Raw genomic sequence first — 21,092 nt, 5'->3', positions numbered from 1 at the left:
GCAGGCAGTGGGTTAAACACGAGTTTATTGTTTTCATGTAACAAGAAGCTGGTGGGCAGAGTCCCTAGAGTGTCTCAACAGCTCTGCAGGCCCTTCCATCTCGGTTATGTCCCGGACGTGTCCCCGCAAAGCCACCGGTGGCGGCCATACCCCAGCACTTCCTCCTCCTTCCTCCAAAAGCCCCAAATCCAGGCGGATAACAATAGCCCTACCTCCACGAGCCCCCCAAAGGCCTCCTCTGACGTCTCATTGGCTGGGTCGGGACCACGTGATCAGGCGTCAGCAGAGCGGCAAGGCCACCACCCCCTCCCCATCCAGGTCCACGCCAAGATAGCCGCCTCCTTCACCTACACGAGGCCAGCTGGACACGGGAAGTGTCAGTTTAATGAGATGGGCTCATTAGGAGCCGCGGGAGGTACGGTGGGGAGGCCCGCCCTCTTCGCACACTTCCTCCCCAGCCTCTGCGATCTGGATAAAGTGCTTGTGCCGGGCAGGCCGGCCGGGAGGGTTAAGACTTCACGCTTTCCTCTTCCTCCCCCTCCTCTTCCTCCTCCTCCGGCAGGATCTCCAGGCTGCTGTCCGGCTGCGGGGCTGTGTCCTCGGGGGGCGGTGGGGCCGGTGGGGCCCGGGTGGGCGACAGAGGCAGTGGGGAGGCAGGGGGCGAGGGGCTGTGGGGCTCTGTGGGTGGCACCAGACCCAAGACCTCCTGCACGTTGTGGGGCAGCTCCTGCAAAGTCGGCAGGTGGGAGCGAAAAGTCAGTGGTTTTACCGGGGGTGGTGGGGCAGGGAAGGGTGTTGGCAGAAGTCGGGGGCTCACCGGGCAGGCGGTCAGCTGCCGGTAGAGGGCCTCGGCCCGCGTCAGCACGTCCTCCACGCTCAGCTTCATGGTCAGCTCATTGATGTGCTGTGGGAAGGGGTGGATCAGGCCTGCCGGCCTACGGGCCCTCAACCACCACCGCCCCAGCGCCCATTCTGTGCCTCTGGCTGGGGATACAATGGAAGAAAGACAGACTGGGGAAGGCTGGAGGCTGGGGAGAGGACGAGGTCATGCCCTCAGGCTGCTTGCCAGATGCAAGTACAGTGAAGGGAAAGGGCACTGAGCTCCACCCCTATGGCCCTGTCGTGCATTAACGTGATCGGGAAGGGGTAGGTCCCCCCCTCACGTGCTGGCCGCACCCCATAAGGGTGCTGCTGGCAGCCAGCGATAGGATGGGGTAGGGAAAACAGCCCGATGTCACGGCCATGGTGCTCACAGCTTAGCCAACCGCACTTCCCACAATCCTGTTTTGAGTAGTTGCTACCCCAAGGTAAAGTGTGGCATGGGCACAGCACCAGCCTCTGCGGAATTCACACCTGAGCTGCCTTGAAACGCTTACGCAGGTCAGGACTGGCAGGGAGAAGGGGAGGACTGGGAAGGAGCCAAGGCCTCACCTTGAGGATCTCATTGGAGCCAAAGCCGGAAAGCATGAGGGTGTCCCGTTCCATGTCCAGAATGGCACAGGCCACCAAAAGGTGCAGATTGGGGCCAGGGAGCCCCGTCCACAGCACCTGGGAGGGCCAGAGGGAGGAGTCACCGCGCAGTCTCTGCCTGAGGTCCCACCCAGGTCTGCCTCACCCCTGCCCACTTCCCCCCCACAACCTCCCAGCCCGGGGTTGCTGACCTATTTCTCTTTCCTGTTCACCCACCGACCCAAACTGGGGGGCCCACCTCCCACAGCCGAAGGACGTCCGGGAAGGGGAATTCTCTCTTGAACCAGATAAGCAGCCACCGGAAGCAGAAGCAGAGAGAGCCAGAGTCCTGGGAGTCTGGAGGAAGACAGTGGTGGGGAGGGGAGGTGCTGAGCAAAGAGCAAGCCCCAAAGCCATTCCAACCCCATTTTCATTTACAGTGTGCACGGTGGTCAGACTGCGACTCTAAGAAGTTATCTCAGTCGTAAGAATCTCCACCAGTCTAGGCAAGGAGCTTATGCCCAGCATGGGAAGGCTTCAGCAGTGAGCCAGGAATGCTCTGTGTCCACAGGAACCTTCCAGACTCCAGATGAGGTGAGCCAGTCCCGTTTCCCACCTTCACATAAAAGGGGTGCAGTGTGCACTCGAGGAAAAAAATAAAAGGTACCAATACCCAATGCTGGTGGAGGCGTGAGGAACCGGGACACTCGTGTGACACTCGTGTGACACATGTGTACTCGGCTAGCAAAAAAAAAGTTGGTAAAAACTTCCAGGAAAGCAGTGACGGGAACAAACATTTCAAAAGCCGTGAAACTATCTCCTGCCCTGAATACAATTTCACTTCTTGGGATTTAGCCTAAAATAATCATCCTGACTACGGTCATTGTGATGAGAAACTGCCAATAACTGACACGTCTGGCAGGTCAGGGGAGATCTAGTCTTGTAGGCACTTAAGGCAGACACAACACCTGGTCCGGCAGCTAGTGTCCAGGCGCCCCCGGAAGTGGCCTGTGCTTTCCTGGATCGCCTCCTCTTTGGTGAGGCGATCTCGGCAATAGCTCCCTCCCCCAGGGCCACCCTAACGTCAGTGAGGAAACGCCCCTAAAGAACTTAACTCATCGTCACCTGCGTTCAGAAAGAACCATATTATCGACAGCAGCTTTGACTTTCCTTATCGGGATTCCCTGCGTTTTTTACATCCAACAAGCAACGAAGAATAATTTTGGGGCCGGAATGCAGCGGGCCCAGCCCCGGGAGCCCCGACAACCAGTTTGCAATCCTGGTTCAAGGTGGGTCGAGGGACGAAGCGCTAGCAGCTGCGCCCAGCCCCCACGCCTTCCATCTGCGAAGTAAGGGGCTTGGGGAGCGTGGGGGAGGGGGCGCACGGGAGCGTGGACGCATCTGCGCCTGTGGGGAGGTTTGCTCCCAAGGGCAATCCTGCATAAACTTTGGGTTCTGGGTTATGCGGGGAGACATTTCTCCCGTTTGGATCAGGACCAAATGTCCCGGACACCGTCTGTGGCCCCGCCACCCACTGACCGCCTGCTGGGACGCCTACCCAGGAAATCGCAGAGCGACGGGTCCAGCACCCTCAGGAGCAGCAGGAGCTGCCCGAGCTGCCGCTTCATGGTCTCCTGACTCTCCTCAAAGTTCCCGTGCTGCAGGAGGGACGGCGAGATGAGGAGCCAGACCCCGGTCCCTGGAGGGGCCTGTCTCCCATGCCCGCCTGGGGCCTCACCACGAGCTCCATGAAGCCACAGAAACACCAGAAGGCATCCACCTCGTTCTGGACGACGTAAAGGATCGGGGAGAGGAGGTCACTCATGCCCTGGACGTAGCCTGGGGGAACACGAGGTCAGGGCCCGGCCTAGGCCCTCAGCACCCCGCCCCCCTCCCCAAGGGAAGGCCCGACCCCCAACCCCTCCCCGGGCCGGCGTCGCACCGAGGTCGAAGTGGTACATGCAGTAGGTGAGGAGGATGTCGTTCAGCAGGCCCAGCCCTGGGTTCTCAGGACCCTCATAGAACTTGTTAGTCCTGTCGGTACGGCTCACGTCTCTCTCTGCGGAGACAGGGCGCGGGATGCCCAAGTGACGAGGCTGTGGGGGCCCATCCCTGCTGGCTGTGGCCACCAGCCCCCGCCCCTCCCTTCCGCAGACCCCGGGCAGGTGTGAGTCGGTCCAGAAACCGTCTCGGGCGCTCTCACGTGAGGCGCCCTGCTTCACGCTTGGCCAGGTCGCTGCATCCTCCCAGCCACCAACAGTCACTGAGCCATCCACAGGTGGGAAACTGAGGCCCAAGGAGGCGAAACCACTCGCCAAGGCCTGACGGTACGCAGACGGCAGGCTGAGCCCAAGGAGTCCGGCTCCCTTCCCCAACTCCCCATCTCCTCACTGCAGATAACCTCATCCCTTTTCTTGGGAAGGTAGGGGGCTCCCCTGTCCTCTCCCTGCTGGTTCCCATCTCCCCGCCCCAGCCCCGGCCCCGCGACCCACCGATGAGGCTGCGGTAACCGTGCAGCAGTGAGTTCCTCCGCTCCTGCTCGGGGCTCACAGATTTCCACTGCAGCTTCATTCGGAAATACTCATCCCTGAGGGGCCCGGAGAGGGGTCACACAAGGCCACGACGCAAGCCACCCAGTCGCCCTTGCCCCTGGCCCCGTGCTTCCCCTTTCTGACATCTCTCACAACACACAACAGCCTTGTGAACTCTACACCCGACGTGGGGCTCAAACTCACGACCTCAAGATCAAGAGTCGCACGTTCTACAGTCTGGACCAACCAGGCACCCCCTCGCCCCGCCCTGTTGCGGGCTTTTGTTCCAAGTCTATCATCCCCACTGGACAGAGAGCACTGGGGCAGGGACCAGGACATACACAGTGGGGTCACGGTATGTACCAGGAAGGAGGAGAACTGGGCCCATGGGGTTAGGAGGACCGCCACAGAGTGCTGATGGCGGCAACGTTATGGTCTTGGAATGGAACAGCGATGGACATGGGAGATGCACCAGCCTGCTCACCACCGTCTCCCTGTGCCAGGGCCGGTGCCCGCACGTGCCGGTCTCTCCACTGACCCTTCGGGAGCCAGCCTACCTGTGCATCTGTGATGTATCAGGTGCCGTGCCGTGATAGGGGGATATGTTCAACTTGGGGGGTGGGAGCTGGGCGGGGTGGGGGGCCCACAGTTTCTCACTCGTGTTTTCTTTCTTTCTTTCTTTTTTTTTTTTTTTAAGTTTATTTATTTTGAGATTGTGAGCGAGGGAGAAGCAAAGAAAGAGGAGGTGAGAGGTGAGAGAGAATCCCAGGCAGGCTCCATGCTGCCGGCACAGAGCCTGATGTGGGGCTCGAACCTGCGAACCTTGAGATCACGACCCGAGCCAAAACCAAGAGTCGGATACCTAACTGACGGCGCCCCCCAGGCGCCCCTCACTCACGTTTTCTTGCGCACGTGGGCCTTGTGCTCTTCGGCTGAGCCCTCCCAGCTGAGGTACCCCAGGAGGAACTTCCAAGCTTCGCGTCTCAGGCCAGGGCTCAGACCCTGGGGGAGAGAGCGGGGCCCGCCGCTCAGAGGAGCCTCCCCCTGGCTGCCGGATGGCCCTCCCCAGTCCTCTGCCTGCCCACCCGGCGCCTTACCCCCGAGAAGATCCGGGCCTTCAGCATGGGGACTTGCTGAAGGCGGCCCTCGGGGCCCACATGGTGGGTCCACTCCTCCTCTGTGACCGGAGGTGCCCGCTCCACGGCTGGCCGCGGGCCCAGCTCCACCTGCGTGACACAAGGCAAGTGAGCTCAGGGCCTCACCCATCCTCCCCAGGCCACCTGCACGGCAGCTCAGAGCCCTCCTTAGCTCCACGGACAGTTAACGTTCAGGGTGGGGAGCATCTCCTTCCCCGGGTCAGCGCCAAAGTCACCCTCCGTGTCAGGAAGGTCCTCCCCGAGAGTCACAGGCTATAAGGTTTTCCTCGAGGTCACTCACACGATCTGGTGAGAGTGGTGCTCTCTTGTCCCTGTTATTGTGGAAAAGGGGACCCAAGGAAATGTGGTCGCCCGCCAAGGTGACGGCCAAAACACAGCAGGGTCCACCTGATACTCACACAGGAGATGACCTCGAACCCAGGCTCGGGCTCGTCATCGGGCGGCGGAGGAAGGTCGGGGGAGGCCCCCTCTGGGTGTGGCTGCAGGGCTCCCCGGAAGAAGTTGGTCACACGGGAGAAGCCGCCGAAGGTGGTGGAGTAGGGGTCCTGGAGGAAGCGCTGTGGACAGGGCCAGAGGGCGGTCACGGCTCCACCCCACCCTGCCTCGCCCACCGAGGCGTCCGCCCCTCCCTGCCCACAGCGGCCTGGCCCGGCACCGCGACACTCACGGACACCACATTGGAGCTGTCCTGGTCAAAGAGCTGGAGGTGGTGGAAGGAGCTGGAGAGGGCTGAGGAGTCGTGGGGGAAGACAAGGTAGAGGCGGGAGTCCTGCGGGGAGCTGGGGAGGGGCAGGTGCGGTGACACACTGGGTGGGTTCCCTCCCACTTCCAGCTGCAGCGGCCCAGCTGCCCTTGGGGAGGCCCTCGCCTCAGCTGGACCCCAGGGGTGGGCACACAACCCAGGGCTGGCCGGTGAGAGGCGGCTCCAGGATGCCGCTGGAGAAGGAACTGCTTCTGTCTCCGGGGCCGCTAGGCCAGGCCTACAGGGGCCCCCAGAGAGTGATACCAGCTCTGACGCAAAGAAAGCAATTCTTCCTAACGTTCCGGGGCCCGGGTCCTGCCTGAAACCAAACTACCCTTTGGCTTTGCGGTTACACGCACCAGTGGATTCCCCCTTTCCTGCCTTTAAAGCAGTCTGTTTCTTTCACAGCCCTGAGGGGCCGGGCCCCGGGCACAAAGGCCGGTGCTGGAGGAAGGCTCACCTGGCCAACAGCAGGTAGCGGCTGAGGACACGGAGGAGGGCGCGTGTACCCCCGCGGTGAAAGTGCAGTGCGGGCAGAGAGCCTCCGGCCTGGGTCACCAGGACCAGGTAGGCCCAGCTGAGCCCTGGCTTAGACCGGCGGATGGACTTGAGCTCCCCCAGACTCACCGAGAAGGCCCAGGAGCCCCGGGGAGAGCTGGGCTCTGCACCTGGAGAAGAGAGCCGTGTTGGGAACAGGTGCAGGGATCCAGAGGCAGCACACACATCTCCCAGGAGCCCTCTGGGAGCCCTGGGTCACCTCCTGTCTCCTCGGAAACGCCCACCGTGGGTTTGCTCTGAAACCTCCCTCGGCTCTCAGAGTGACAGCTGTGTTCCTCGAGCTGGTGGCAGGCCCCTTGGGTCTACCTCCTGCCCGTCTTGTCTCCAGTTCATTCTCCAGACCCCACACTCGGGCCACAGCTCGAGTTTCCTAAATACACCCGGTGCACTGTGCCTCTGGCCTTGCACGGCTGCTCTCTCTGCTGGGGAGAAAACTCCCAGGTGTCGCCCCCCCGCCCCGCCCCCAGAGCCAGAGGCTGGCATCACCTCTTCCCAGAAGGCTTCTCTACTCCCCAGAGGGGCCAGATGCCTCCTCTGGGGCCCCCAGCACCCTGTTGAACTCCAGGATAGCCCAAATCACCCTGTGACTCTACAACTGTCCACCCCCACAGCCGATCAGGGAGGGAGCCCGGTGAGATGAGCAAGGTTGGAAGCCCTGGGGACCCTGCCAGGCTGGACCTGGACTGGGGACAGTCCTGCACCCGATCCATTCTCCTGAGACTGGAAGGCCATCTTGACTGTGACCAGCAAAGCCTGTGGAGCCATGACCGCGGAGGGTAAGCTGTGTGTCCACCTGCCCCTCAGGGGCACCGGCTCAGCCTACCTCTAGTGGGCTCTGAGTGGCGGGGCTGTGGCCGCACAGTGCTGATGACAGCCCAGTCGGGTTCGTAGCCAGGGTCAAAGGTCGGTTCCTCCTCAGAGGTGCAGGCGTCACCCCCACTCACATCCTTGGGGTAGGAAGATAAAGAGAGCGAGGGGCTGTAGATTCAGGACTTCCAGATCCGAGCTGTGAGGCTGCCCTCGAAGGCGGCCCCATTGAACAAATAGGGCAACTGAGGCAGAGAGGGGGCACAATACTGGCCCAGAGTCACCCGGTGCGGCCAGGGACTGGGATAGGGCCAGGACTCAAAGCCAATCTCCTGGTGGCTCTAACACAAGCACCACCACACGGGGGAGCACAGAGAACGCCCAGGACTGTGCGCTCCGCCCGCCGACTGCCGGAGGGCACAGTGCTTAAAGTTAAGTAGCCGGTGGTAGTCACTGGGGCAACTCAAATCAAAGCCACCATCAGGTACCACTTCACACTCACCAGGACGGTGAGGATTAAAAAGACCGGTTAAGAGAAGCACTGGTAGAAAAACCAGAACCGCATATACTGCCCCGGGAACGTAAATGGAAGGAGCTGCTGCGGAAAAACCTGGAAGTTCCTCAAAAGGTTAAATGTACAAGTACCGTACGCCCCAGCGATTCTACTCCCAGGCGTATACCCAAGAGAAATGAAACCAAGCGTCCACACTTGAACGCACAAACGCTCAGAGCAGGATTATTCATAACAGCCCCAAAGGGGAAACAACCCAACCGACGTGTAAGCAAAACACGTGGGGCTCCGTTTATACACCACGTCCAGGAAAGGCCAAGCCAGAGAGACGGATTACTGGTTGCCAGAGGCTGGGGGAGGAGAGGATGGGGAGCAGGGGCCAACGGGTGCAGGGTTTCTCCGGGGGGGTGACGAAATGTCCTGGACTTAGACAGCAGTGACAACTGCCAAGACTTTGCGAACAGAGAAACGCTCGCCTCTGTACTTTAAGGACTTACGTTCTTCCGTGACCGTGTGCTTTACTGTAAGTGAATTCTACCTCAATAAAAGAGGCAACTCACAGGTTGTTACGAAAACAAGTAAAGTGCCCTGCGTGGGGCCTGCTGGCGGATTTGGGTAAGCAGTGCAGGTGAGGGCCGTGCTGAGGGTCACAGTGCAGTCCCGGCTGATGGTGCTGGCCGCGGGCCATGGGGAAGGACAGGGAGGGGATGGGAGTCCCTTCACAGGACGGTATGCCTTCCTGTCGGGCAGAGGTTGGAAGGCGAAAACTGCATTCCCCCGGGCTCCTCTGCAGCTAGAGGTCAGGACGCAAGACAGAGGCTACTGGGAAGCAGAAGCGAGGCAAAGGCAACTTCTGGCTGCGCTGGCTGTGTTTGGCTGACGAAGAAGACTCCCGTTTTCCCCACACACAGAGAGGCGACTAGGGTAGAGGTGGTGGCTAGCTCAGTCTCCCAGTGCCAGGCACTAGCCTTGTAGGGCCCAAGCAGCTTCCTGCCCTTGGGTGGCAGCTGGTGGTAGGGACCGCTCCCAGGACGATCTCTCCCCGCTCCCTCATTTTGGCAGTGGCGGCAGCTCCCCTGGCAGGTCAGTTCTGCAGGGTCAGTCCCGTTCTATCAGCCCTTGAAAAAACTCTACAGGCCTCTCCCTGCCAGCAGGAGGGTGGCCTTTAATCCTTCCCTGCCGAAAGTAACTGGTGTTTTGTGCCTCCTACGATGAAACCCTGTGTGATGGGACCTTGCTGGAAGGGACACAGACAGTGGATCCACCCAAAAGCCATTTCCGCTGCTCCTTCCAGGCTGACGGAGCCCCTCCCACGACAGAAGTTAAAACCTCCCCACGTTTCCTTTCCCAGCCTTCCCTGTGGCTCTGAGTGGCCGTAGGGACCCAACTCTGGCCAGTGGGAGCTGAAATGACACCTGTGGGGAATGTAAAGGGAAATTCCTGATTTACAAAAGGCACGTACAGGGATGAACACCCCGTTTAGAACAGCCTTTGGGTGCCGTTGATGGAGAACGTGGTGTCTGTAGCTGTGGCAGGCAACCAGGGCCAGAAGGGAGTCAGAGACACCCATCCACAAGGCTGCTGAACCAGCCCTGGCAAAGCCATCCCTGCCCTGCGTGTCTTGTGAGGTGAATTTGATGTTTCGACGTTTACATGACAGCGAGAGTCAGTGCTGCCGCCTGCGAATGTTTGCAGCTCTCTACTCCTTGGGCACACGGCAGGATCACTGTTCGCTGAACTCTACTGGCTGGATGGAGCCATGCAGCTAGTCCTGACCAAGGGGCTGGGATGTCTCCAGGATGGACTGCTGAAATGCCGGGGAAGAACTCTTTCCCTCTGCCACAAGGAACGGTGGCTTCTAAGACAGCCACTCTAGCAGCACGCCTCCCCGAGTAATCGTGACGAACAGAGCTCCTTGGCCAACCTGCAGCACACGTATAAAGTGAGCAAAAACAGCCAAAAAGGCTGGCGCTCCAGCAGCCTCTTTGGACCACAAGGCAGCCGTGAGGATGCATTCCCGTGTGCTGGGGATGGCAGAGCAAAGATGGAAGGGACCCGCCGTCTTCTGGACTTTTCAGCTGGAGAGGTATGAGCTTCTATCTGGCTGAAGCCACTGTTATTTCCATTTCTATCCCACGTAGCCAAATATGACTGCTAACTGATGCCGAGAGTTTGTGGGAAATCGAGAAAGACAGATGTGAATGGCACCCTGCCTGGCCCCCTCTTCTCTGCCTTAAAAAGCAGATGCAGGGGCTCAGCTCAAGCAGCCATTTAAAGGTGACCAGGGCAAGCGTGGTCTGGTCTCACCGATCCAGGCCCCAGGGTCACCAGCCACGGCCCGTAGCCCCATACGTCTTTGGCAGTCTTGTGAAACAAGAGAGAGAAACTCGTCGGCTTAATTTGTTGTCGGCCAGATGTTGTGTTCCTTGGATTAATACGCTGTGTGCACCTGTGCCTTTTCTGCTGAAACCCGTCTCAATGAGTTTCTGTGGGTCAAAAGTAAGACTGCCAAGGAGAACAGCAACATTTTCAAGAAAGGCACTCAGACCGCCTGTGAGGCTGATGAAAAATGCAGAATCCTGGCTGGTTCTTCCTCAACCCCTGGAAGCCAGATCCCACTACAGATTCCTGGAATCGCCACTTGTAATGCCCCCACACTAGGTTATTCAAAGCTCCACTGCCCCAGGTCAGGCTTCATTCTCTCTCCCTGGCCCAACCCAATAACCTCTCCCTGGCCTCCCAGCCTCCAGTCTCCCTCCATTGAGGCGTTCTGCCCACCCCCCACATGGTTTCCCATGGAAACTTTCCACACCCACACCCTTCTCCCCCGATGTTTCCCCCAGGGCCCCTAGAACGCAGCCCAAGCTTCTCAGTCGGGCATTTCACGTCGAACTACCTTCCCAGCAAAACCCTCTACACGGGCATCTCATTCCCTCCCGTATCCTGAAATACTTTCTCCTACCATCCCTGAAATACTTTCTTGCCCCCTCCTCCTTCTTAGGGTTCCGGTGCCAATGTCTGCTTCCTGACCGGAAATGGGCAGGGCTCTGGAATCAGAGTCTGGGTTCAAACTCAAGTTCCAACACCTCCTAGCTTTCTGACTTTGCAAACAGGGCTCCCAATCATTGTGCCTCAATTCCCCTAAATACAACGGGGGCGGGGACTAAGGCAGGGTCTGATTGAGACGCATCTCCGGTCCCAGCACAGAACCTGGTGACAGAAAGCCTCAGGAGTCTGTAATAACGAGAAGGGCAAAGTCTGGTAGCCGGGGTAAGAAGGATTACTGGTAAGTGGGCGAGCCGCCTTGGTCACGTTCAGTTTCCTCTCTGGACACGGGCGGCAGACCTGCCCGAGGGGAAACGCCACACCCTTTCAAGCTCTTGTAGGCTGAGAGCCCACGGAACCCGAATCCACAGGCTGTGTTGTCCTCTTGCACTCTGGCAGGGCTCTCCCAAAGAGCAAAGGGGATGAGGGGGCAGCTGTCCCCATGGCCACAAATCTCAGTGTCTGCTTTCTTTTGAATGGGCATCTTCAGCCCCATTTCACAGAGGGGAGGAAACCAAGGGGCAAAGAGAACCTAGATCCCAAGCAGGGTCACACAGGATCTAAGAGTTAGTCTGGGACTGAACCCAGGTCCTTCAGATGTCTTCTACCGCGGGAACCTGGAAAAAGCAAGTGGAGAAGAGAGAAAAGCCTACCTTCTTGGCGAAGAGAATCTGGGTGGAATCTCCAGCCTCCTCTACAGGAACCCACTGCAGGAGGACATCACTGTCCTGAGGAAAGGAGAGAGGAGTTTAGAAGTGCTGCCCTCCAATCTCCCCAAACCGTATTTCCAAACTTCTTCCCCAGTCTGGACCCCCAGACTTACAAAGCCCCTTCTCTCCCTCCAGTCCGCACCCCCTGCCTTCCTAAAGCCCCATCGTGACCTCCAGACCATACGCCTACAGATGCGGCCTCCATCCCGCTCTGGGCCTGCCCGAGCCCCGCTGCCTCCCGGCCCACCTTCTCCACAACACGGATGACGCCAGCGATGAGGGAGTCCGGGTCTTGGTGCTTCTTGGCACTGGTGTGCAGGTACACGCCACCCTTCTCAAACACCACCTGGGGACAGGAACCAGTGAGGGGCGGGGCCCAAGCGCAGGTAGACGCCCAGGGGGCGGGGCCTAGGAGGGGTCCAGCCGCTCAGGGGGCGGGGCCATAAGGTAAGGGTTTCGCCTAGGGCATTGGAGGGGAGGGTGACAGCGCATTTATAAAGGAATGATATGTTTGCTAAGGCTCAGCCGGGCTCCCAGAGCCCCGGCAGAGTCTTGGGGCGAAGCCGACCACCGGAGGGCGGCGTCTCGCAACCACAGAAGGGAAAGAATGCGTCCTCGGTGCTTACCTTGTAGCCGGCTCCCTCCATAGCCGCGGCCGAGGTCCCACTACCCAGGTCCTCTCCCTTTCCGGGTCATCGTGCTGTCACATCCGGATAGGAGACTCCCCTGAAGCCTGGACAGTGGTAGCGCCCTTGCCTGTTCTAGAACAGGAGTGGATGTAACCATCTTTCAGAATCGGGTGACTGAACTTGAACCACGAGGGCTTAAGTCACATGGCGCAAACGCTGAAGTAGAGCAGCCCAGCGAGAGTGCGCAGACGCAGTGCTGCTCTCCTGACCGCGAAGTAAACAAGGGGGAGGATCCAAGGGCTCCACCCCTTCTCTCAAGCCGTCTCCGAAACACCTACTTCTTTCTCCATATTGTATACTGGCATTGAAGCTAAAGAGATGCCATTTTGCTCGAGGGCACAGGCAAAGCCGGTCAGCTGCGGCCATGTTAATGCGGGGCACTTTCATCTCTCTGAGGGGCGCGACAGTGAGGTCCTGGAAAAGAAACGGATAAAAGAAAAGAAGGTGAGAGAAGGTGTGCGTCAGAAGAGGTGCCGAGGGACTTGGGTTAAGGGGATGAAGCCGTCCTTATTCGCGGGAACGAAGCGGTCCTAGTCGAATTCCTGAGTCACCGTCGAGAGAAAGCAGTCTAGGCAGCCATATTGAATCCTGGCAAACCGAAGCAAAAAGGGCTACCATATTGGATCTTTACCAGCCTTGGTGCTGAAGGGAGAATAGGTTGGAGGGAGAGTCCATGTACATTTTGGGCAAGTGATGCCAGGCTGGCCTGCCATGTCATTAACGGGCATGCCTTTTCTCTACTTCTGTGGAAGAGGTTGACAATGGGTGAGGGGCATCAAGTCGCTGGCCTTAGTTTACTGACGCCTTGAGTGTGCATATGCCGACGGCCGTATTTCTTGGGGGCAAATCGAAATGGTTTGGCTTGTTTCCGAGCAAGCTGAAGCCTTTCTTTCGCCATCTTTCTTATGGGCACCGTGCTGTCGCCATTGCCCCGCTGTGACCCGGTGATGTCCCCGTGGCCATTTTGGTTTCGGGCGGCCCGGATACGGGAGGCGGAGTGTGCATGGTGGAGGAGGGCCAACCACGCGGAAGTGACGTGAGGCGCCGCCATGTCTTTTGAGGGCGGCGACGGCGCCGAGCCGGCCATGCTGGCTTCGGGCACGTGAGTGGAGGCGGCGTTGTGAACCGCGGTGTGGGGAGGATTTGGCCGTCCGGAGGAGAGGGGCGCTGGGAGGGCGAGCCACTCGTGGGAGGGGTATGGCCTGCGTAGATCAGAGGGCAGAGGTCGCCCAGCGACCCTACGCTGAGCGCTGGAAAGGGGTCGCCCGCGGGAACCGTCGTGTCTGACCCAAGGCAAAACCTAGACAGCCTTCTCATACGGTCTCCAGACCCACAAGGGTCCTTGACTTGGTCGTGGACCATGTCCACAGGGTCTGGGGGTTGCCCGGGGGGGACTTGGGGCGCCCCTCACCCGTCCAAAGGCGGGACTTCCGGTCCTGGCCCCCACCTGGGCGGGATTTCCTGTTTTCTTCCTAGAGAAGTGGCTCTTCCCTGGACCCTCGGGCGAGGTGGGAAGGTCTCGGAGAGGTCGAGAAAGAGCCCAGACGTTCACCTTGTCCCCGGCTACGCGGGGTAGGGGGGTGAGGGGGCATCCTCGAGTTTCTCCCACTTTCGGGCAGGGGGGCACTCGTAGTTTGACAGGTGGTTGGAAGGGGGCTTCACTAGCATCCCTCATTCCTTGGGGGACTCTGCCTCTTTCCTCACCTGTACCTAGAGTTCTTTTCCTCAGTTCATCTCATCTCATCCTAAGAGGCCAGTTACCTTAGCCCTCCCCTCCCCCTCCTGTGAGGGACAAGTCTTATCTCCTCTCCCCCATCTTAAACTCTTCAGTCTTGGGGGTTGGGGACCCTCCGTCCATCTCTCCTCGCCTTAGAGGATAGAGGACTCTCCAGCAGCTGAAAGGGTGGAGTCTCCTCTGGTCTTGGCCACCCTGCTTTTGGGTAACCAGCCTCAGAGAGCCCGCAGGCCTTGGCAGAGAGGTGTGAGTTACTCTTCTCATTTTTGCCCAGGCCTCCTCTTCACGGTGTGAAGGGGGACCCTCACGCCCACTCACCCCCATTTCACTCTTTCCAATCCTGGAACTGCTCTAAGATCTAGGACGAAGAGTTTAATCCTGATGTCCTGGGGACACGAGAGCCCCAGGCTTAGCACTGCCAGGCTGTGCGACCTTGGACCAGTCATTTCCCTGCTCTGAGCCTTAGTGTCCTCCACCAGCTAAGGGTGACCCCAGGAGTCGCTGTGAGACCGTTAGGCTCCCTGGGCCTCACTTTCCCCACCTGGACTAGGAGATCCTAAACTTTCCCTGGCAAGGAAGGTAGGCTGGCATCCGAGATGAAGCACGGGCTCAGGATCCAGCCCTCTGACTCTATAATCAAAGCCCTGAATCTCCCTGGCCCTCAGTTTGCCACCATGAAGCGGGTTGATAACAGCCCCCTCCCTCGTGGGGTGGGGGAGAGGCTGGGATGACACGCTTGCACCCCTGAACCCCTGCCTGGTGGATGGGAAGTGCAGGGTGAATTTGCCGTGGGGCGTGTCTGGAATGGTGCTGGCTGTTCTCCCTGCACGTAGCTTCCGACAAGGGCTTTGTGGCCCACGAGCCCGGGCTGTCTCATTGGTGAGGGAACCGCTCCCACCTTAGTGGATCAGGTAGGAGGTGAATTGACAGGTGCAGACTCCATACACTTAGTCGCTGCTTTTCAAACAACGGCTTAAGTGATTATGCGTTGAAAAGGGCCTGCGAATTGAAATCCAGCTACAGAAGACCTTGGCAGGCTGGACTAGAACTGTGCTTGAATTCCTCCAGTGATGGGGTGCCCCCTACCTCCCGGAAGAGGCCCCTCAGCTTCCCAGCAGCCCTGGCTCCCCCACTGTGGTTTATAGGAAGAAGAAAATGAGGCAGAGAGAGGGCCAGTGAGTGGTCCAGGGTCACACAGCAGGTTTGCGATGGCAGACAGCCAGTCCCCTTGCTTTTTCTTTTCTTTTTTTTTTTTAAGTTTATTTAAGTACTCTCTACACCCAGTGTGGGGCTCAAACTTATGACCCCCGGGATCAAGAGTCACATGCTCTTCCAGTTCAGCCAGCCAGGCGCCCCAACTACTTGCTCTTTCCATCTCATAAGGGGATGCAGCCAGCAGCTTGTCTGCTTAGGGGAGGCCTGTCCTGCGTCCTCAAGCTTGGGGAGCTCACAGTCTGAGGGAGGAGGCAGCAGAGGTACAAGGGTCACAAGCTCAAGTGACAGTGAGCTATAATGGAGGTAGCCCAGGGCACTGTGGGTCTAGAGAAGCCATCTGATCCATCCTGGGGGCCAGGGAAGACTTCCAGAGGAATTGCCAGAACAGTCTTAGGAAGTACAAAACTTTGCGGATGGAAATCTAGGCACAGAGAGCGTCTCGCACACCATTTTCTGCTCAGCCCCCGCTCTCCGAGGCCTGCCACGTGCAGGGCAAGGCTGGTGGCTCAGAGATGAAGGCTGCAGGCTCCCCAGAGGGCTATGTGCTACAATGGGGGACTCTCCGCCATTGTAGGAGCCCAAAGTGGGGGCACTGACCCGATCTAGGGGCGAGGGAAAGCTCTTTCCACACTAGAGTGAAAGAAATATTGACTAGTAACTGGAAGGCAGGCCATCCAGGTGTAGGGGGACCACCTTGACTGAAGGCCTCAGAAGTCTTGGAAGGCTGTGATGCTGAGCACAGGGCCAGGTTGAGGGGCCGTGACCTTGTCCTGGGGCTGCTGGGGAGGGGCAGGGGCTCTTCCAGCGGGGAAGGACCCCCAGGGGGCCGTGTGCTGGCCTAGCTGGAGGCTGAGAGGTTCAGGAAGAGGCTGCAGTGGTGGTCCAGTGGGAAAAGAACGCAGGCCAAGCATATAGTTTCAAATCTTCTATAAGCCACATTAAAATCGTAAAAAGAAAACAAGGTCCGCTTTCGGCATATGTCTTGTTTAGCCATTATGGCTAACACGCCATCATCTCAACGTGTCATCAACAGCAGACCTGCCAGTGAGATGCTAGACACCCTACTTTTTTGTGCTGAGCCTTCAAAAATCCAGTGTGGATCTCATACCCATGGCCCCTCTCGCTCTGGACCCGCCACATGTCAAGTACTCCTTAGTCACGTGTGGCAGTTGGTTCCCAGGTCGGACAAGGCAGGGCCAAAAGGAGGGCCCAAGGCTGTGGGGACAGGGTGGGGCAGGAGGGATGGGGCTGGAGGGTTGAGGATGGTACCAGGAGATCTGGGTGGGGAGGAAATCTGGGGGAGTAGCGGGCTTTGGGGAAGAAGCTGAGCTCAGCAGGGACAGGGTGGCTGGGAGGGATGGGCGTGGCCTCTAGGGACAGGTGGACACACAGGGCTGGGTGTAGGCCGCGCCATCAGCCGTCAGCGGAGCCTCAGCTCTCTGTCCTGCTCTGCCCTGCAGGGCGTGGATGGCGTCGGGGCGCCCCGAGGAGCTGTGGGAGGCGGTGGTGGGGGCCGCTGAGCGTTTCCGGGCCCGGACAGGCACGGAGCTGGTGCTGCTGACCGCCGCGCCGCCCCCACCGCCCCGCCCGGGTCCCTGTGCCTATGCAGCCCACGGCCGGGGGGCCCTGGCAGAGGCCGCCCGCCGCTGCCTCCACGACATCGCCCTGGCCCACAGGGCCGCCGCTGCCGCCAGGCCCCCCGCGCCCCCACCAGCACCACAGCCACCCAGCCCCGCACGGAGCCCACCTCGGCCCACCCTGGCCAGGGAGGAGGACGAAGAAGATGAGGACGAGCCGACAGAGACCGAGACCTCGGGGGAGCGGCTGGGCATCAGCGATAACGGAGGTGAGAGGGGCAGGGGCTGGGGTGGCTCTTGGCTCGGCAAGTCGCCTCCAAGGTAGGTTTTCCTGGGGAGGTGGGACTTGCTTGTCTCTGAGCCCTGGCTGACTTGCCGGGAGACCTTGAGCGGGTCAGTCCCCATCTCTGAGCCTCAGTTTCCTTACATGTTACCTGGCACCAGCCCCGTGGTGGGAGGTGCTAGACAGACACAGAGCCAGTCCAGGCCCTTTTCTTGAGGGACTCCTGGCCTGGCCAAGAAGTTGGTGGTCCCCATGTGAGGCAGTGCCCCGTGGAGGCCATAGGGTTGGGACCTGAGCTGGGAGCTTGAGCAGCACAGTTCTTTCCAAATCTGGGGCGCCACATGCTCGTGAGAACAAAGATAGGAGTCAGGGATGCAGGCAATAGCTTAGAGAGGCCAAGGGAAAATGCAGCTGTGTGTTTTGGGGGTAATTTGGAGGTTGGACTTCAAAGAGACTGGCCTGTAACATTAGGGCTTTGAAGAGTGATTAGGAGCTTGTGGGGGGGCTCAGCAAGTAGGACTTACTACTGCTCAGCAAGTAGGCTACTACTAAGCCTTGCTTCTTCATTGTTGCTGGAGACAGCCTGCATAGGGTTAAGGGCACAGACTCTAGAGCCCGGTGGCCTGGGTTCAAATCCTGGTGACACGATTATTAGCTACGGAACTTTGGGCAATGACATAACTTCTCTGTGCCTCCTGGTCCCCATTTGTCAAACAGGCTCATAATCGTCTCCTATTTTTCTCAGTCTGTTTTTTGAGCCAGTTCAGCCCAAACAGATCTTAAGAGATTTCATGTTTATCCAGCCAGTTGTTTTCACCCGAGGGTGTAACAGATAGAAACTGGATTTGTTTCTGCTGATGACCTGGAAGATAACCGGGGCAAGGGTGTTTGAGGCAGAGGGAATAATTCCAGAAGCCCTGAGGCTCGCAAGGGCCTGGCCCCTATTGGGGGGGGGGGGGGGGGGAGGGGATCTCAGTGGCTGGATTCGAGCCTGGGCCACTAACACCATCCACAGGGCTCTTTGTGATGGACGAGGATGCCACACTCCAGGACCTGCCCCCGTTCTGTGAGTCGGACCCTGAGAGCACAGATGGTAAGTGTCCCAGGCTGTCCCCATGCCCAGGGCTGCTGGGATGAAGGCAGGGACAGAGGCTGAAGTCCACCCTCTCCCCCAGATGGCAGCCTGAGCGAGGAGACCCCTGCTGGCCCCCCAGCCTACTCAGTGCCCCCGGCCTCAGCCCTGCCCACACAGCAGTATGCCAAGTCCTTGCCCGTGTCCGTGCCCGTCTGGGCCTTCAAGGAGAAGAGGACAGAAGCACGATCGTCGGATGAGGAGAATGGGCCGGTGAGGGGCAGAGGGGAAAAGGGAAGGAGGGTGGAGGGAAAGACTCAGAGTCACTTCCTCCAGGAAGCCCTCAGGCATGGATGGCACATTTCATAGGATTGATCCTCCCCTCCACCTCATGAGGCAAGTTTTGGGGCCAGAGCCCTAAAATTTTTTAACTATTGCAGCCTTATAATGTACCCCAGTGCCTTGTAGGGAAAGTCTTTTCTGGTTTCTAGGAATAGCTTTATTTACAGAATACCTGCTCCAGGCAAGGTACCAGTACTTTGGTATCCCCTCCAGAAGGAGAAACTGAGGCTCAGAGGGGTCAGATCACCTATTGTCCCCACCCTGCATATTTCTGGCTCCTCCTGGCATTTCCCTCTCCCCCACTTCCTCTGTTTCTCCCACACAGTTGTACACGTGGTATCCCTGGGCTGGCCTGGGTGGACCCTCACCATCCATCCCGGAACTTCCCTGACACACGGGGAGTGTATGTGACTTCCTTGGGACCTCAACTTGTGAGGGACAGAGCTGGGATTGGAACCCAGCTTCCTTTTGGAAAGGAGTTACAGGCCACAAGGCAGGAGGCCCTGGGTCCCTTGGGCCTCCTCCCCGTGTGCCTCTCAGAGTCCTCGTTGACTCACTGGCAGCATCCATCCGCTGTTGCTGTCCTTGTTGCCACTGGTGGAAACCCAGTGAACTGACATTTGAGGCCTGAGGGTGGGGGTGCCGGGCTGGACTCCGGAGGGGCTCTCGTGCAGCTTCTGCCCGTGGCCTCTCCTGTTCTGCTGGAAGCCAGGCCCAGCTCGAGGGATCGGGCCATACGGGAGATTGCACTAGTTGCTGGGGGACAGGATGACAGGGCCCCTCCCAGGTGGAGGCCAACACGAAAAGGGGTCCTTTCCTTACAGCGCCAGCAACGTGATGGCTCAGGGCTCTTGAGCAGTCACTGGGCTGATGGTCTCAGGCTCTGTCATCATCCCTATGTTTTAAAGGGGAGAGAGAAGCCTAGGGAGATGAAATGCCCGTTGACAGCTTGTCGGTGGCGGAGGCCTGATTATTACATGACTCGATGCCAAGCCCACCCCAAATCCTTAGACATGACACTCTCTGGGTGCACACAGCCTTGATGGTCAGCAGACAAGCAGCACTTCCATTGTATAAGGAACTAGAACGGCGATGGGACAAGTAGTTCTTGCGCGTGGAGTCAGGCCAAGAAGGGGAGGAGGAGAGAGGCAGGAAGGCTTCTTGGAGGAGGTGGTGTTTGAGTTGGGTGGAAGGATCCCACATGGAGCAAGACTGGGGGGGGTGGGAAGGGCCTTCCTAACAGGCGAGAAGCGTTGGGCTGGGGCGTGGCGCCAAAGAGGCGGGGCCGCAGCGGGCGCTGACCCCACCCCCGTTCCGCAGCCCTCCTCGCCGGACCTGGACCGCATCGCGGCGAGCATGCGCGCGCTGGTGCTGCGGGAGGCCGAGGACACCCAGGTCTTCGGGGACCTGCCGCGGCCGCGGCTCAACACCAGCGACTTCCAGAAGCTGAAGCGGAAATACTGAGGCCCAAGCAAAGAGCTTCCCGGCCCAGCGTCCGCTCCGCTCCACACTACACCCCTGCCCCGCCCCCTGGGCCGGCCAATCCGAGTCAGACCTGGGACCGACCTTACAGGTCGCCCGGGCCCCGGGATTGCCCCCTCCCTGCCAATCCCCGCCATCCTTCCAGCCCGCGATCCCCTCACGCGCCGAGGAGCGGGACCTATCTAGTTTCTCGATTGGGTCTGTCGCCGCTTTCTCTGCCCTGCGACAGATTCTTTCGATGAAGGGATTACCTCGCTCCCTGATCGGGGCGGCCAGTTTTAAGCCCAAAAATGGGTCAACTGTTGTTTTTTGCCTAGCGACAAGGGCTTTGCTCGCGCGGCATTGGTCGAAAGCGAAAATCCAAGCCACAGGATTGGGAAGTAGCAAGCCATTTCGGCCTAGAGATGGGAAGCTCCTACATTTGATTGGCTCGAACCCAAAGGGCTTGACCAATCTCCCGGAGCCGCCATCCCACCCTTCCTGGGCTGTCCCGCCTGATTGGCTCCAGCGTCCTGAGGGCGTGGCCAAACCTTCCTCCTGTGCCCAGGATTGGCCTGCGGCCTTAAATTTACGTTCTTTACACTACTGGGACTGGGGTTGTTTTTTACCTAGTCCCGACCAAGTGTCCCTCTGCCCCCTCCCAGGGATGGCCCAATTCTGTCCCTGCGTCTGATACCCTCTCATTGGTTCCATCCCACAACAGCCTGCCAATCGAAGTCCGTCCTTGCAGCCCGGACGGCACCAGCTCCCGCCCCTCTCCCCCCACCCCCACAGGTGCCTTAAAGGGCCTTCGTCCGCCCAAGGTGGGGGGCAGGGGCCCTCGCTCTCCGGCCCTTGTGTGGGGGAGAGAGTCGGGGGTGGGGATTGGGAGTTGGGAGGGGTGGTCTGAGATTAAAGAATTTTACCTCTGGCAAATGAGTACAAAGTGTGTTGTGTTCATTCAACAAACATTTCCTGAAGCCGAATGAGCAGCATTTCATGGATTTTCAGTGCAAAGCTGGGAGTTTTTACAGATAAAAGAGAGATTCACAGGGTGGGAGTGGGGATTCCAGCCCTGTGTGACCATAGATCCCCACTCTTCAGGGAGATGAATGTTGGAATGTGAATAGTCTTTAAGGAATCAGTGTTCTGAGTCCACATAGACCCCAGCAAAACCAGGAACCTCCACTTGAGGCCGGGGGTTTTCC

The 21,092-nt window shown here is 59.0% G+C and overlaps 2 protein-coding genes across 4 annotated transcripts; one reads left to right on the top strand and one right to left on the bottom strand.

Moving 5' to 3' along the window:
- Positions 1-7: 7 nt before the first annotated feature.
- Positions 8-12,374, bottom strand: TBC1D17 (TBC1 domain family member 17). The gene is made up of 17 exons (XM_086690476.1): positions 12,137-12,374; positions 11,758-11,856; positions 11,454-11,528; positions 7,261-7,384; positions 6,340-6,547; positions 5,805-5,916; positions 5,536-5,694; positions 5,078-5,206; positions 4,879-4,982; positions 3,942-4,036; positions 3,392-3,508; positions 3,188-3,288; positions 3,008-3,107; positions 1,709-1,806; positions 1,432-1,548; positions 818-904; positions 8-727 (listed from the first exon to the last, which is right to left on the bottom strand). Exons 1-17 carry the CDS (start codon positions 12,155-12,157, stop codon positions 509-511), a joined length of 1,965 nt encoding a protein of 654 aa, XP_086546602.1. The 5' UTR covers positions 12,158-12,374; the 3' UTR covers positions 8-508.
- Positions 12,375-12,440: 66 nt separating this feature from the next.
- On the top strand, positions 12,441-20,823 carry AKT1S1 (AKT1 substrate 1). Of its 3 annotated transcripts, none has more exons than XM_086690494.1 (5): positions 12,441-12,643; positions 16,610-16,995; positions 18,025-18,102; positions 18,185-18,354; positions 19,744-20,823. In XM_086690494.1, the coding sequence occupies exons 2-5, from the start codon at positions 16,617-16,619 to the stop codon at positions 19,885-19,887; spliced, it is 771 nt and encodes a 256-aa protein (XP_086546620.1). In that variant the 5' UTR covers positions 12,441-12,643; positions 16,610-16,616; the 3' UTR covers positions 19,888-20,823. The 3 variants fall into 3 exon arrangements, with proteins under 3 accessions (XP_086546620.1, XP_086546618.1, XP_086546617.1); XM_086690492.1 differs by lacking the exon at positions 12,441-12,643 and adding an exon at positions 12,655-13,301; XM_086690491.1 differs by lacking the exon at positions 12,441-12,643 and adding an exon at positions 13,311-13,771.
- The last annotated feature ends 269 nt before the right edge of the window (positions 20,824-21,092 follow it).

This window comes from Puma concolor, chromosome E2, assembly GCF_028749965.1.
Source record: "Puma concolor isolate L17-30 chromosome E2, mPumCon1.1.hap2, whole genome shotgun sequence".
Classification (NCBI taxonomy): domain Eukaryota; kingdom Metazoa; phylum Chordata; class Mammalia; order Carnivora; family Felidae; genus Puma; species Puma concolor.
The sequence above is the reverse complement of the archived record's forward strand: the minus strand, read 5'-3'. Positions and strand labels throughout refer to the sequence as shown.